Here is a 13,218-nt window from a genome sequence, read left to right on the forward strand (position 1 = left end):
GGAGGGGCATAATCGAACGGAAACGCCTATCTCCATGGGCGTTTATCTCCAAGAACGGGTCCGTGAAGGGGCGGGCCGAACCGAATTATTGAAAAAATGGACGTTTTTGAGCTGGGCGTTTGTTTTTTTTAGCGATAATGGAAACTATAAACGCCCAGCTCAAAAACATCCTAATCCGAGCCATTTGGTCGTGGGAGGGGCCAGGATTGGTAGTACACTGGCCCCCCTGATATGCCAGGACACCAACTGGGCACCCTAGGTCAGTGCGGTGGACTGCAGAAAAAGCTCCCACATGCATAGCTCCCTTATCACGGGTGCTGAGCTCCCAACCCCCCTCCCCCAAAACCCACTATCCACAAATGTACAATACTACCATAGCTCTTAGGGGTGAAGGGGGCACCTACATGTGGGTACAGTGGGTTTTAGAGGCCTCCCATTTACCAGCACAAGTGTTACAGGTGGGGGGGGGGGGGGGATGGGCCTGGGGCCACCTGGCTGAAGTGCACTGCGGTACCCACTAAAAGTGCTCCAGGGACTTGCATACACGCTGGCCTCTAGGACTGGTTGCTGCTATATAACATTGGCATACCAGTTGACACCTGAAGACTAATCTCTCCGAAAACGTCCTTTATTGGAATAACTGCCTTTACTCACAGTTAACTGCAGATCAGAGGTTGTGCCCCACTGGCAACGAGTCTCCCTGGTACTGAGATTAGCAGTAGGTCAGAGCTGGCAGAATGCTGTACAATGCCCTCTTTCAGCCACATTCAAGGTAAGAACTAAGTTCTGTAACGTGGCTAACACAGGAAAGGGAACTAAAACTGGCTTACAAAAATGGCCACTACCGCATGGACTACAACAGGAAACACAACAGGGCACACTCTGACCCAGTAGGCAGGGGGAAAAGCATCATGGGAGAAGAGCCTACCAACTACCAACATCGTGAGACTGTAACACAAGCTAATGAAATCACGGAGCCCAATACCCTACACCCACCACAATGCAATGCTGATGTGACCCTGTAGTGCACCCGAGAGCCACATCTGACCCAGGGAAAGGCTGTGACAGGATCGAACACATTCTGCTGTCATGGAGGTGGATACGGCTTTTGAGGTTGGCATAGAGGCTGGAAAAAAAGCTTTTAAAGTGGGTTTTTTTTGGTGGGAAGGGGTTAGTGACCACTGGGGGAGTCCGGGGAGGTCATTCCCGATTCCCTCCAGTGGTCATCTGGGCAGTTGGAGCACTTTTTTGGGACTTGTTCGTGAAAAAAAGAGTCCAAAAAAAGTGACCCAAAATCGCGGTAAAAACGCCTTTTTTTTTTTTTTTTCGATTATCAGCTAAAGACGCCCATCTCTCCTCGGCTGATAACCACGCCCCAGTTCCGCCTCCACCACACCTCCGACACGCCCCCATCAACTTTATTCGTTCCCGCGACGGAGTGCAGTTGGAAACGCCCAAAATCGGCTTTCGATTATACCGATTTGGGCGCCTTTGCGAGACAAACGTCTATCTCCCGATTTAGGTCGCACTATAGGCGTTTTTCTCTTTCGAAAATAAGCTGGATAGTGTGCTCAAGTACAAGTTGTGATTACTACTACTACTACTACTACTAATAGCATTTATATAGCGCTACCTGATGCATGCAGCGCTGAACATTTGACATAGACAGTCCCTGCTCAAGAGCTTTCAATCTAGGTAAAACAGACAGACAAGACATTACGGGCAAGGGAATTACAGGGTAAAGAGGAATAGGGGCAAGTCTGTTTGTGGTTCTGGTTTGTGGTAGGGTATGGTTCACATTTGGTAAATGCATTGGGAAACATTAAGTGTGAAGAGGGAGATAGGGGTGAGTCTATTAAAGTCTTGGAGTTGTTGTGTAGCAGGCTTTCTGGTTCTTATATTGGGTTGGTGGGGTATGCCTTTTGGAACAGGTTCGTTTTTAGCTTTTTCCGGAACTTTAGGTAGTCGTATGTTGTTTTTACTGTTTTTGGTAGTGCGTTCCATAGTTGCTCGCTTAAATAGGAGAAGCTGGATGCATATGCTGTTTTGTATTTGAGTTCTTTGTTGTTTGGGTAGTGGAGGTTAAGATATGTTCGAGCTGATCTTGTTGTGTTTCTGGCTGGGAGGTCTATGAGGTCCTTCATGTATCCTGGGGCTTCACCATAGATGATTTTATGGGTCATGGAGCAGATTTTGAAAGCAATACATTCTTTGATTGGGAGCCAGTGAAGTTTTTATCGGAGGGGTTTGGCACTTTCAAAACACGATTTTCCAAATATAAGCCTGGCTGCTGTGTTGGCATTTATGTGCATACTTTTGAATTTTTCAAGACACACTTGCTCACACAAAGACAGATGCAAATTCATGTGCATACTTTTGCTTAGGACATTTTCAAACAGAACGTTTTCCTGTGAGAACTGGAGTGAACTCTATGGGGAAAAACTACCCAAACATTTTGACCTAGGTGCCCAATGTTTCTATTTATCACTACTGCCTATCACACAACTAGTTTCTAATCTACTACCACTTTTGACCTGCTCCTAGACTGCTCATACTATATTGTTGGGTAGAATGGATGGACCATACAGGTCTTTATCTGCCATCACTTACTATGTTGCTAGATTAGTATATTATTCCTGGTCCTCCAGTGTGGAACAGTGTCCAAGGCCTTACTGCAGTATATGTACACCATATCCTTTATTTTTTTTGTTACATTTGTACCCCGCGCTTTCCCACTCATGGCAGGCTCAATGCGGCTTACATGGGGCAATGGAGGGTTAAGTGACTTGCCCAGAGTCACAAGGAGCTGCCTGTGCCTGAAGTGGGAATCAAACTCAGTTCCTAAGTTCCCCAGAACCAAGGTCCACCACCCTAACCACTAGGCCACTCCTCCACTCTGGCCATTCAGTTCTTTGGTTACCCACAGAGAAATGACCATATGTTTGACATGATTTCTCGTTGCTAAAATCATGCTGCTTTGGAACCTGATGTACTACTTCAGTAGTAACTCCATTAACTTAGCAACCACTGAGAACAGACTGACCCATAGTTAGCAACTTCTTCCCTATTCAAACTTTTATAAAGAGAAACAAAGTCTAACTGTTTCCAGTCTTATGAATATTAGGTCACAAGACCAAGATATTACAGATAACTGAACACATAAAATATATGTATGCATATTCAAAAGTCAGTTCATTATAGGCCAAAACACAAGCCTAAATGTGACTACAGAGTAAAACTTAAAAACTAATAGGTCAAGTCCATCAGCACCCAGATAACTGGAGTTACACAATACAAAATGCTCAAGGGAGGCTAATTCCAAGATAAGCCTGTTTGAGTGACAAAACAAGGTAAAACTAATATGCAACAGACAAAAGCCAGGCAAAACTATTCACTAGGCAACTGAACGGCAAAAGAAAGAATCATTTCAATTCCTAATTTCACTAATATATATCTGCCTTGCTATTTCCCTTGCTTGCACCTGCTGAGGGTAATTTTATAAACCATTTTGTGCATATATGGAAACGTGGGAATTCCCATATCTACATAAATGTGCTCTTAAAACTGTGGCAGACTTCTTAGATTAGTGGGGTTGAAGGATACCCCAGAGGACAGTGCAAAAACTTCTCACAATGCACAGAGAATAAAAAGGGTCCTCTAATGGTAAACCTCAAAATGTAATAATCATTAATAGATAGGCAGGATAAAGGCAAAAAGGTAACTGGGAGACTTTTCATAAATATAATAAAACTCGCTTTTATTGGTACTTCAATAATGTACATGTATATACAAAAGTACAGATAAGAAAATAGTACGGCAAGCAGTCTCTAAAAACAAAGGGGTCAATACTCAAAGCGATTTCAACAGCCAGAAGAGGCTCCTGGCAATTTAAATCACTTCTCCAGAGCTAACCAGTATATTCAGAGGCACTTAACCAATAGTGCTGCTGAATATACCCAGTTAGCACTTAAAGGGATAGTGGATAGGACTTGATATACCCCCTTTCTGTGATTACAATCAAAGCAGTTTACATATTCTATACAGGTACTTATTTTGTACCTGGGGCAATGGAGGGTTAAGTGACTTGCCCAGAATCACAAGGAGCTGCAGTGGAAATTGTCTCCTATAGGTTCAGGTGATTCATCATTTTTATAAAGCGATGGACGTGGGGACAATTTTTGAATTTCCACCAGTTCTTTTAAAATGGGCCTGCTATCTTAGTGTTGCTGCAGCCTGAATGCACAATGTTGCCAGCTGCAGCAACACAAAATAAGTTTGTCAAAGGATTCACTAACTTGTACTATTGAGATTTTGTGGATTAATGAATACTATGGATAATTTTTCTGCAGTAGTGTCCAAATGTGCTATTTTACTGCAGCTCAGTAAACATCAGCAGTTAGTTTTATTGTCTTTATGTTTTTAATGTTTTAATTTGATTTAAAATTTGTAAATTGCATATTGTGTATGCAAAAGTGTAAACTGCCAAGAACTTTGGATTGAGCAGTAAAGAAAAGTTTGAAATAAAAGTAAATAGAGATCCTAAGTTTGTATCCAAGGCAATGCAAAGCAAAGGAACTTGCTCAGGGATACAAGAAATGCAATGGAAGAAGCAGGACTTGAACCCAGGTTTCCCTGGTTCTTAGCTCACAACTGCAACCACTTGGCAATTCCTCTGCTCTTTCTGAAAAACCTTGTACCAATTGAATGCAAATTTTTTGACATTTTTAGCCACTTCTCTTGAGTCTGCTTAACTAAATTAACAAAACTTGTGACTACTACAGAGCAAGCATTATATGAAATTCATGGAGGTGATTTACTTATATCATACTAAGGTCAGATGATTGAAAGCAACTTGTCTTATTTGGTGAATGCTTTACAATGGGCTCTAAGCAGTGCGATTTTCCTAGCAAAAAAGATGCCGGTACTCAAATGCCAGGCCACCCTTCAGGGGTGGGGTGATCACTGAGGGACTCACCCCACAATAGCCAGGCCCCCTGCAACCAGTCACAGAATCTATGACAAGGCAGAATTGGTGTGTTGAGCCTGAACTCTTTCATTAAAACTTGTGGTCCATGGGTCAATTTTAGCAGACACTGGAAAAGGTGCCGGTACTCAGTACCCCCGAGTACCCCCTCAAAAAAAGCCCTGGCTCTAAGGGAACATCCCTCATGGAAGGAAACAACAAGGACAATGACACAACTTTGTTCAAAGCATGATTCTCTTAAGAATCCCAGATAGGAAAGGACAGAAGTAAAATTAACCATCCTTGCCACCTTTCACTTTTACAGGACAGTACTAAGGAAGGGGCGGATTTTGAGCGTGGGATTATTTCTTAGATAACACTACAAGCAAAACCAGCCTTAAAGTTCCCTCATTATATGTCTGAGGCAGATAAGGAGCTATCATAGAGTGCTCTCCCTTTCTCTCTCTTGTTATCCACACAGCTCGGGGGACGCAACGCCTCAGAGGCTTGGCTATAAATTATTCCTTAGGAATCCTCTTCGCTCTCCAATTTTGCCTTTTTCTGCTAATGAGAACAAAGAAATGATTCCCTCATGGACGTGGTTTTATTTAAACTGTGCTCAAAAGAAAATAAAGTGCCATTTCTGAAGAAGTTGTGAGCTGGGCAGGATAATGGAAAACTTGTTTGCAGGCACAGGTGAAAGCCAACGTGACCTTCAGGTTTGGGAAGTGTGCTCTTCCAAAGCATCTTATCCAAGAGAGAACAACAGAAAGCGAACCAACCAGGGAAAATCCCAGCACCCTCCAAGACAGAAGATTAAACTTCAGGGACGTATGGACAGTCAGCAAACAGTAAGCAGGCTTATTTCAATTCAACATGCAACAACCATATAGAACTGTACAGCTATGGGAATGCTAATAGCACTGCAACAGTCTAGAGAAGGCTGTGGGTGAACAGACTATCTTGAAGACTACCAGCAGAGCATAGTAATATTGCAAGAGGAGGGGGAGGGCAGTTTGTGAAGGAAGGCCATAGCTTTAAGGATCTCTCTGTAGGAGATACCTAAATGGCAAAGCCCTAGAACTGTTTTAGTTATAAGGACAGTAGCCAAGCACTTAGGTATACATTTACAATCAAGAGAATGTACGGTAGGCACTCCTCTCCTCCTGCCATAAAAGAAGAAATTCTGCAAGTCATTGTACTTGTGTAATACTAAAATAGTATATATTTTGCCCAAGGACATGATTTCCTGCAGCTTCAAGAAAGAAAAAATTGGTGTAAGAAAGGCTTGCTGAGTTAAGAACTGGCAAAAGTTTTACAGAATGTTATGAAAGAACAGAGAAGCTAGGCAGACTGTGTGTGGTCATTATGCACAGCTTGTGATTTTACGTACTGCTCTGTGCATGAAGTGATTAGCCACACAAAATTGCATGCTAAAAAAAGGGATGTATGAGTTTTTGATTTGATTTATTCATTTACTATACTGCTTTTCACAAAAGTATTAAAGTGGTTTACAAATAAATAATATCATAATATAAATTAATACAAATAGGCTCAAATCTGGTCATAAATATTTCTCTTCTGGTCTTTCAGTGCTAGATCATATCATCAAGCTACACTGTAAATTCTTGGGCACTGATCCCAACTTAGGTTTAAACTGTAAAATTAAAGATTGATTAGTTCAAAAATGTAAGGGGAAATCCCTTCAAAAAATGCTGAAAGCTGGGGGCGAGACTGGAGGTGCTTCTCTTGTGGTGCCAGAGCATGAGCTGGTGGGGGAGTTCACAGCAACCACAAGTTGTGGAACAAGCAGCTAGATCCTAGGAACAGACCAGACTTAGAAGGAGAAAATTGCTGATGTTTTGCAATTCTGCCAGAGCTTTTACAAACTATGTCCAAATAGCACTTTGATGAATGTTGATAAGTTTGCTATGTCTTATTTTGGTTATAGGCTGAAGTACACAAAGGAAACCTGAAGCTGAGTGAAGCAAAGCAGTGCCCAGAAAATGCCGCCCGGGAGAGGAATCGCGTTCAGACATTGCGCCAAGCATTTCTGTCCCTGCAGGCTGCACTCCCTTCAGTTCCTCCAGACACCAAGCTCTCAAAGCTGGATGTGCTGGTTCTGGCTACTAGCTATATTGCCCACCTCACTCAAACCTTAGACCAGGACCAGCGGTCACCTGAAAGTATACAAATGCTCAGAGGACCTGGCTACCTGCATCCCATGAAGGTAACAGAGGTTAGCATTATTGTAATATGACTTGGCACATGAATCCCCTAAAACAGGAGTTCTCAATCCAGGCCTTGGGACACACCCAGCAGGTCAGTTTTCATGATATCCACAATGAAAATGAATGAGATACATTTTCATGAACTACCTCCATGTATGCAAAGCTATTTCATGCATATTCATTGTGAGTATCCTGAAAACCTGACTGGCTCAATGTGTCCTGAGGACAGGTTGAGAACCGCTGCCCATAAGCGATATTTGCTTTATGACACTCATAATATATAGCAAAATTAAAACACTCCTGGGGCCCTTTTATTAAACCGTGGTGGGGCTAACGTGTGGGTAGCATGTATTAAATTGAAACTACCACCGGGATAGTGTGGGCGCCCGACGGTAATTCTGAAGTTGGCATGCGCTGTTTCCCGCAGTAGAAAATAATTTTCTATTTTATTTATTTATTTATTACATTTGTAATCCACATTATCCCACCAAATGGTAGGTTCAATGTGGCTTACATGGAACAAAGGGTAGGTACAAAATGAAGGGTACAGGGTAAGGAATGGGTGGGTTTGGAGGTCGACAGGAATAACTAGAGGTTGTATGACAATGGAGGGTCATTCCTGGCAGTAATATGCAGCACAGCCGCACAGTCACATTGCCGCACACTGACTGATTACCACACAAGTAGTGTGTGAGCCCTTACTGCGAATTAAATAGATGGCAGTAAGGGCTCAGGCAGTAAATAGCCATGCACCACTTTTAATATTAGCGCACAAACATTTACTGCCCCATTATAAAAAGGCCTTTTTACCTTCTGCAGTAAAAAATGTCCCAGCACATGTTAATTTCACACGTCCAAACTAGTGAATGCCATTTTTTACCACAGCTTAGTAAAAGGGCCCCTATGTTTCTAAATGTTGCGTACACCATGTGACACTATCTAAATATTTTATAGCAGCAGTAGTAGTAACACCTGTCATTTTTAGAATTACATACAATAAGAAAATCTATGTAAATTAATCTTATGACAGCATTATGGGTGAAGCTTTCCTGGACATTATTACTTTTTACAGGTCCTTGAATCATTTGGTGTCTATTTTACAGTGTATCTGAAGCATACTGTAATAGAGAGAAAGAAAACACTCTCTGTCATGATTCAATATCGTGTTATGAAGCCTCAGAGAAAAAGAATCCAAAGAGAGGACGACACAAATGACCACCAGCTGTAGGGAAGAATGTAAAGCACTTCTTTATTGAAAGCGCCGGCCTCAAATACCCAACACAGGCCGTGTTTCAGTGGACACCACCATCTGCTTCAGGGGCCACAAATAAGGCTACATAAAACATAAACATCATAAATAAATAATCATCCTTACATATATGATAAAAAGACATAAATAAATATATATAATATAGGGAAAAATAAAAACTAATACACATTAAAAACTAATGAATATAAAAAGCATAAACTTTATAAATTTCAAAATTTCAGTTTAAAAATTGCTCACCTACATAAACTTGTGCATATTCATACCGAATTGCTATTTGGGAACTACCTACTAGCACATAAAGCATTGACAAATATTTAAAAAAAGAATCAGCATGATTGAAATGTAAGCAATTCAAATCACCATATAATATACATGGTTCTAAGATATCTGTTAAAACAGTATATTTGAAATAAATAATAAAAATGAGATAAACTCTCAAGTAGTCTACAATGGTGTATAACATATATATATATATAAAGAGAGAGAGAGAGAGAGAGATGTAGATATAGATATAAACAAGCTGCCATAAAATCTGGCGTAATCATAATATTTGTGCAAAAGACATACCTCCAAATGCAACAACAGAAGACAAACTCCAGTGCACAAAGCAAAAATAGAGCTTGTCTGCACTGTGGTCTGATTAAAAAAAAAAAAAACAAAGAGGAGTGAGTCATACTGTGGCTGTTCATTAGTTTTTAATGTGTATTAGTTTTTATTTTCCCTATTATATATATTTATTTATATCTTTTTTATCATATAGGTAAGATGATTATTTATTTATGCTTTTTATGTTTTATGTAGCCTTATTTATGGCTCCTGAAGCAGGTGGTGGTGTCCACCGAAACATGGACTGTATCGGGTCTTTGAGGCTGGTGCTTTTAACAAAGAAGTGCTTTACATTCTTCCCTACGGCTGGTGGTCATTTGTGTCGTCCTCTACTTTTCTTTGGATTTTGTGCCACTGATGTAGAGGTTTACCTGTTTGTGCCATGAAGTCGAAGAGATCATTTAACCAATCAAATCAGCTGATGGTGATAGACATGCAGTCTTTGACCTCATTCCTTGAAGTATAGTGCGCTGTCATGCAGGATGATGGCAACAGACTGCATTGTTGAACATATTGGGGACAATTCTCGAACAGTGCACCTAAATTTAGGTGCAACAAGGGCACTTATGTGGTGCATATTCAAAAAAGGAAAGCAGGAGCCTACTTTCCTTTATAAAATACTAGCATAACTGGGTAAATACACACATTGGGTCATCTCGGAGTTTACCGCCAGCTGATTTCTGCCATTAGCTAAAAACGCTACCACAGCTTAGTAACAGACCTCCAAATATAGGCACTTTTCCCTAATTCTATATATGGCGATCATAATTGTGTGCACACAATTGAATGAGCCAATTAGCTCTAATTGGCTGCTAACAATCAATTATTAGTGCTAATTGGCAATAATTAGAATTTAAATGCACATTTTTGTAGTCAAGATTCTACAAAGATGCACACATAAGTTTTTCTATGTGGATCCATAAAGGGGGCATGGGCAGGTCAGGGGTGTTCCTACAATTTGTGCACAGTCTTATAGAATAAGGCAGATCCTTGCCTAATTTAGGCATGATAATTCACACTAGGGGCTTTGTTTACTAATCCGTACTGTAGGCATGCTTTCATTTTTAGCGCACACTAATGCTAGAGACACCCATAGGAATATATGGGTGTCTCTAGCGTTAGCACACACTAGCGTGCCTTAGTAAACAGGGCCCTAGGTTTCACTTGGTGTAAATGCTCGTGCCTAAAATTGGATGTAGATCCCAGCACTAAACGCTATTCTATAAACAGCGTCCAACTTTGAACACCATTTACAGAATAGAGCTTAATGCTCATGTGCAACATCCCTTTTCTATGTGTACAATTTGCTTTGCACATGGAAAATGTTTTATCAAATAGCCCCCCTTATGACCACCTATTCAAACAGAGCAGATGTAGGTGTAAATTAAGTTATTGTTATTTATTAAAATTTGCTACAGTATTTTGCTTACTCAGATCACAGCAGTTTATAATAAATAAAACAGATAAAACTAAGGTAGTAAAAAGAACACCATTTAAAAAGATAAAGACCTAACACAATCAACTGAGAAAAAGACATCATACATACTTAGTCATATATCTTATATTGTATTCTGTAGCCTAAATCGGTGAATTCTAGTTATTCCCTTAGGTAAAGTATCAAAGGCCTGGGTAAAAAAAAGTATGTTTAAATTTTTTCTACTTTCCTCTGCTGTGATAAATTAGGGACGTTTAGGGGCCCTTTTACTAAGGTGCGATAGGCACCTACGCGCATACAATGCGCGTCAAATTGGAACTACCGCCCGGCTACCATGTTCCCCCGGGCGGTAATTCCATTTTTGCTATGTGTCCAAAACACAAAGCAGAAACTTTCTACTGCATGACACTTACCCGGTGGTAATCGGAAGGTACGCATACTGACGATTACCGCCTGGCTAACGTGTTAAGACCTTACCGCGAAGTCAATGGGTGGCAGTAAGATCTCATGCTGAAAATGGACGCACGCTGGTTTTAATTTTGCCGCACATCCATTTATGGCCACAAAAATGGCCTTTTTTGCAGGCACAATGAAAAATGGACATGCCAAAACACGCGCCTACATCAGCACAGCTATTTATTGGCACACCTTAGTAAAAGGGCCCCTTATTGCATAATGTTGGCTCTAGGCAGTAAAAAGTACTCTCCCGTGTACTCTCCCGACATGCCTTAGAGAGTGGTGGGGAGGCCATCCTGTAATCTTGCAAAGATAAGTGCTCTAACCAGGACATATGGAATAGCTAAGAACTCAAAGTTTAGAATGTGAAAGTGATATAATTAAGAAAAAAAAAATCAATATATTTCTACTCTGTGAAGAAAATTACACATTGAAACATATTTTAAAATCTTGATAAAAAAAAAATTCATATGATGAATGCTTGATTATTAACTGATAAAGTAGTATGGCTGCTGAGTTAGTTCATTTGAATGCATGGAAATAAAATATCACACAACAAATAATAACTATAATATAAAAATAGTAGCTATTTTTAAAGACTCATTTCAAACCATTTTTGACTAGTTGGTAGAAGTTAACAATCCCTTCCTCAGATCCAAACAGAATGAGCAGATAAGAGCAAAAGATAACAATGACAGAAAATATAAGTGAATCAAAGATTACAATACAATGGTAGTTTGAAGAGAAAGTAGGAAAGGCTGGGGGACGTTCAAAGCACCAACTCCACGTGGGATCATCCTTGAGGACCAGGCAACTGCATCAATAACTCTGTGATCAGGATACTAAAGGGTAAATTCAGAATAGGAAAGAAAGACTTTTTTATGTGAAAATGATCAAACTCTTCAGAACGGACTTAAAAGGATTTAACAGAAACTTGGATGTGTTTAACTCACTAGCAAAATTAATTGCACTGACAGTCAATTGGTGCTTCAATGTCATTTTTTACTCTGGCCTGCTTTTTCTGTTTGGACCTGAGGATGTGTGAATTCCCAACAGCTAGACAAGGAGGAATGTTTAAAGTTGATAGATCAATAAGCAGGGCTGGTGGTTGGGAGGTGAGGATAGTGCTGGGCAGACTTATACGGTCTGTGCCAGAGCCAGTGGTAGGAGGTGGGGCTGGTGGTTGGGAGGCGGGGATAGTGCTGGGCAGACTTATATGGTCTGTGCCCTGAAAAAGACAGGTACAAATCAAGGTAAGGTATAAAAAAAAATGGCACATGTGAGTTTATCTTGTTGGGCAGACTGGGTGGACCGTCCAGGTCTTTTTCTGCCCTCATCTACTATGTTACTATATACATTGTTTTTATTTCTTGATGTTTATTTATATTGATTAAAATGTATGTAACTAGATAAAAGCAATTAAAAACAATCAACACACTGTCTAGGGGTCTGAGGGATAATCTCTTGCTGTCCTAAATCCACCTTTGTTGCCACCTACTTTTTTAGAAGAATAAAGTTAGGAACAGCCTAGCAAATTTTTGAAGACACTCATTTAGGAGTTTAACTCTCAAAGTCAAGAGCTTCAAACTTTTGAATATTGGCCTCTATATATTCTTTATTTATAGTATAAGTGTAGCTTCAATAACAACCATACAAAACCATTTATTATAGTAAGCATTAATCAACTTCCAGAAGTCTTTAAATAAATTTAGAAAACATTGTAGAAACATATTTGTTTTTAAAAATATAAGCACTATTCTCAAATCAGATTACAGATCATTTCTGGCTAATCAGCCTTGACTGAGATCACAGAATTAGCTACTTTCATACCAGTCAATAGCATCAAAGGCATTCCATGCTTAATAGAGATTTCCATGATTAACATATCGCCTTACCATTCATGAGTTATACTAGTCATTCCTCATAATGAAAATAATTACATAAATAAAGCACCTGTCAAACTACCTGCATTGCTGAGAAATCTTATGTCAGTTATTTTTGTCCACAGTGTTTGCTGTCATTTTAAAAGTCGAAGTACTTGTATGCTTTCACTTTGAAAATTATCTAAGGAAAAAGTACACACACATAGATTTGTTTGCTTTTTTTGCAGATACGTTTTCTGACTAAAACTATGTGAAACTATGTGCATAGTTTTGGAAATCTGACACTTTAGTTTTCTTCCCTGATCTAAACCCACCCTGTGAATGCTGTCACTTCAATGTGGGTAAATGTAACCATATTGTGCAAATCTGCATGT

The 13,218-nt window shown here is 40.0% G+C and overlaps 1 protein-coding gene across 1 annotated transcript in view; it reads left to right on the forward strand.

Moving 5' to 3' along the window:
• The first annotated feature begins 5,437 nt into the window (after window positions 1–5,437).
• The window catches only part of LOC115467011 (transcription factor 23-like), a 29,447-nt gene continuing 21,666 nt past the window's right edge, over window positions 5,438–13,218 (forward strand). The window contains exons 1-2 of the mRNA XM_030198644.1: window positions 5,438–5,814; window positions 6,915–7,193. Coding sequence (XP_030054504.1) covers window positions 5,635–5,814; window positions 6,915–7,193 — 459 coding nt within the window. The 5' untranslated portion in view covers window positions 5,438–5,634. The remainder of the gene's footprint in view (window positions 5,815–6,914; window positions 7,194–13,218) is intronic.

Source organism: Microcaecilia unicolor, chromosome 3, assembly GCF_901765095.1.
Source record: "Microcaecilia unicolor chromosome 3, aMicUni1.1, whole genome shotgun sequence".
NCBI classification, from domain to species: domain Eukaryota; kingdom Metazoa; phylum Chordata; class Amphibia; order Gymnophiona; family Siphonopidae; genus Microcaecilia; species Microcaecilia unicolor.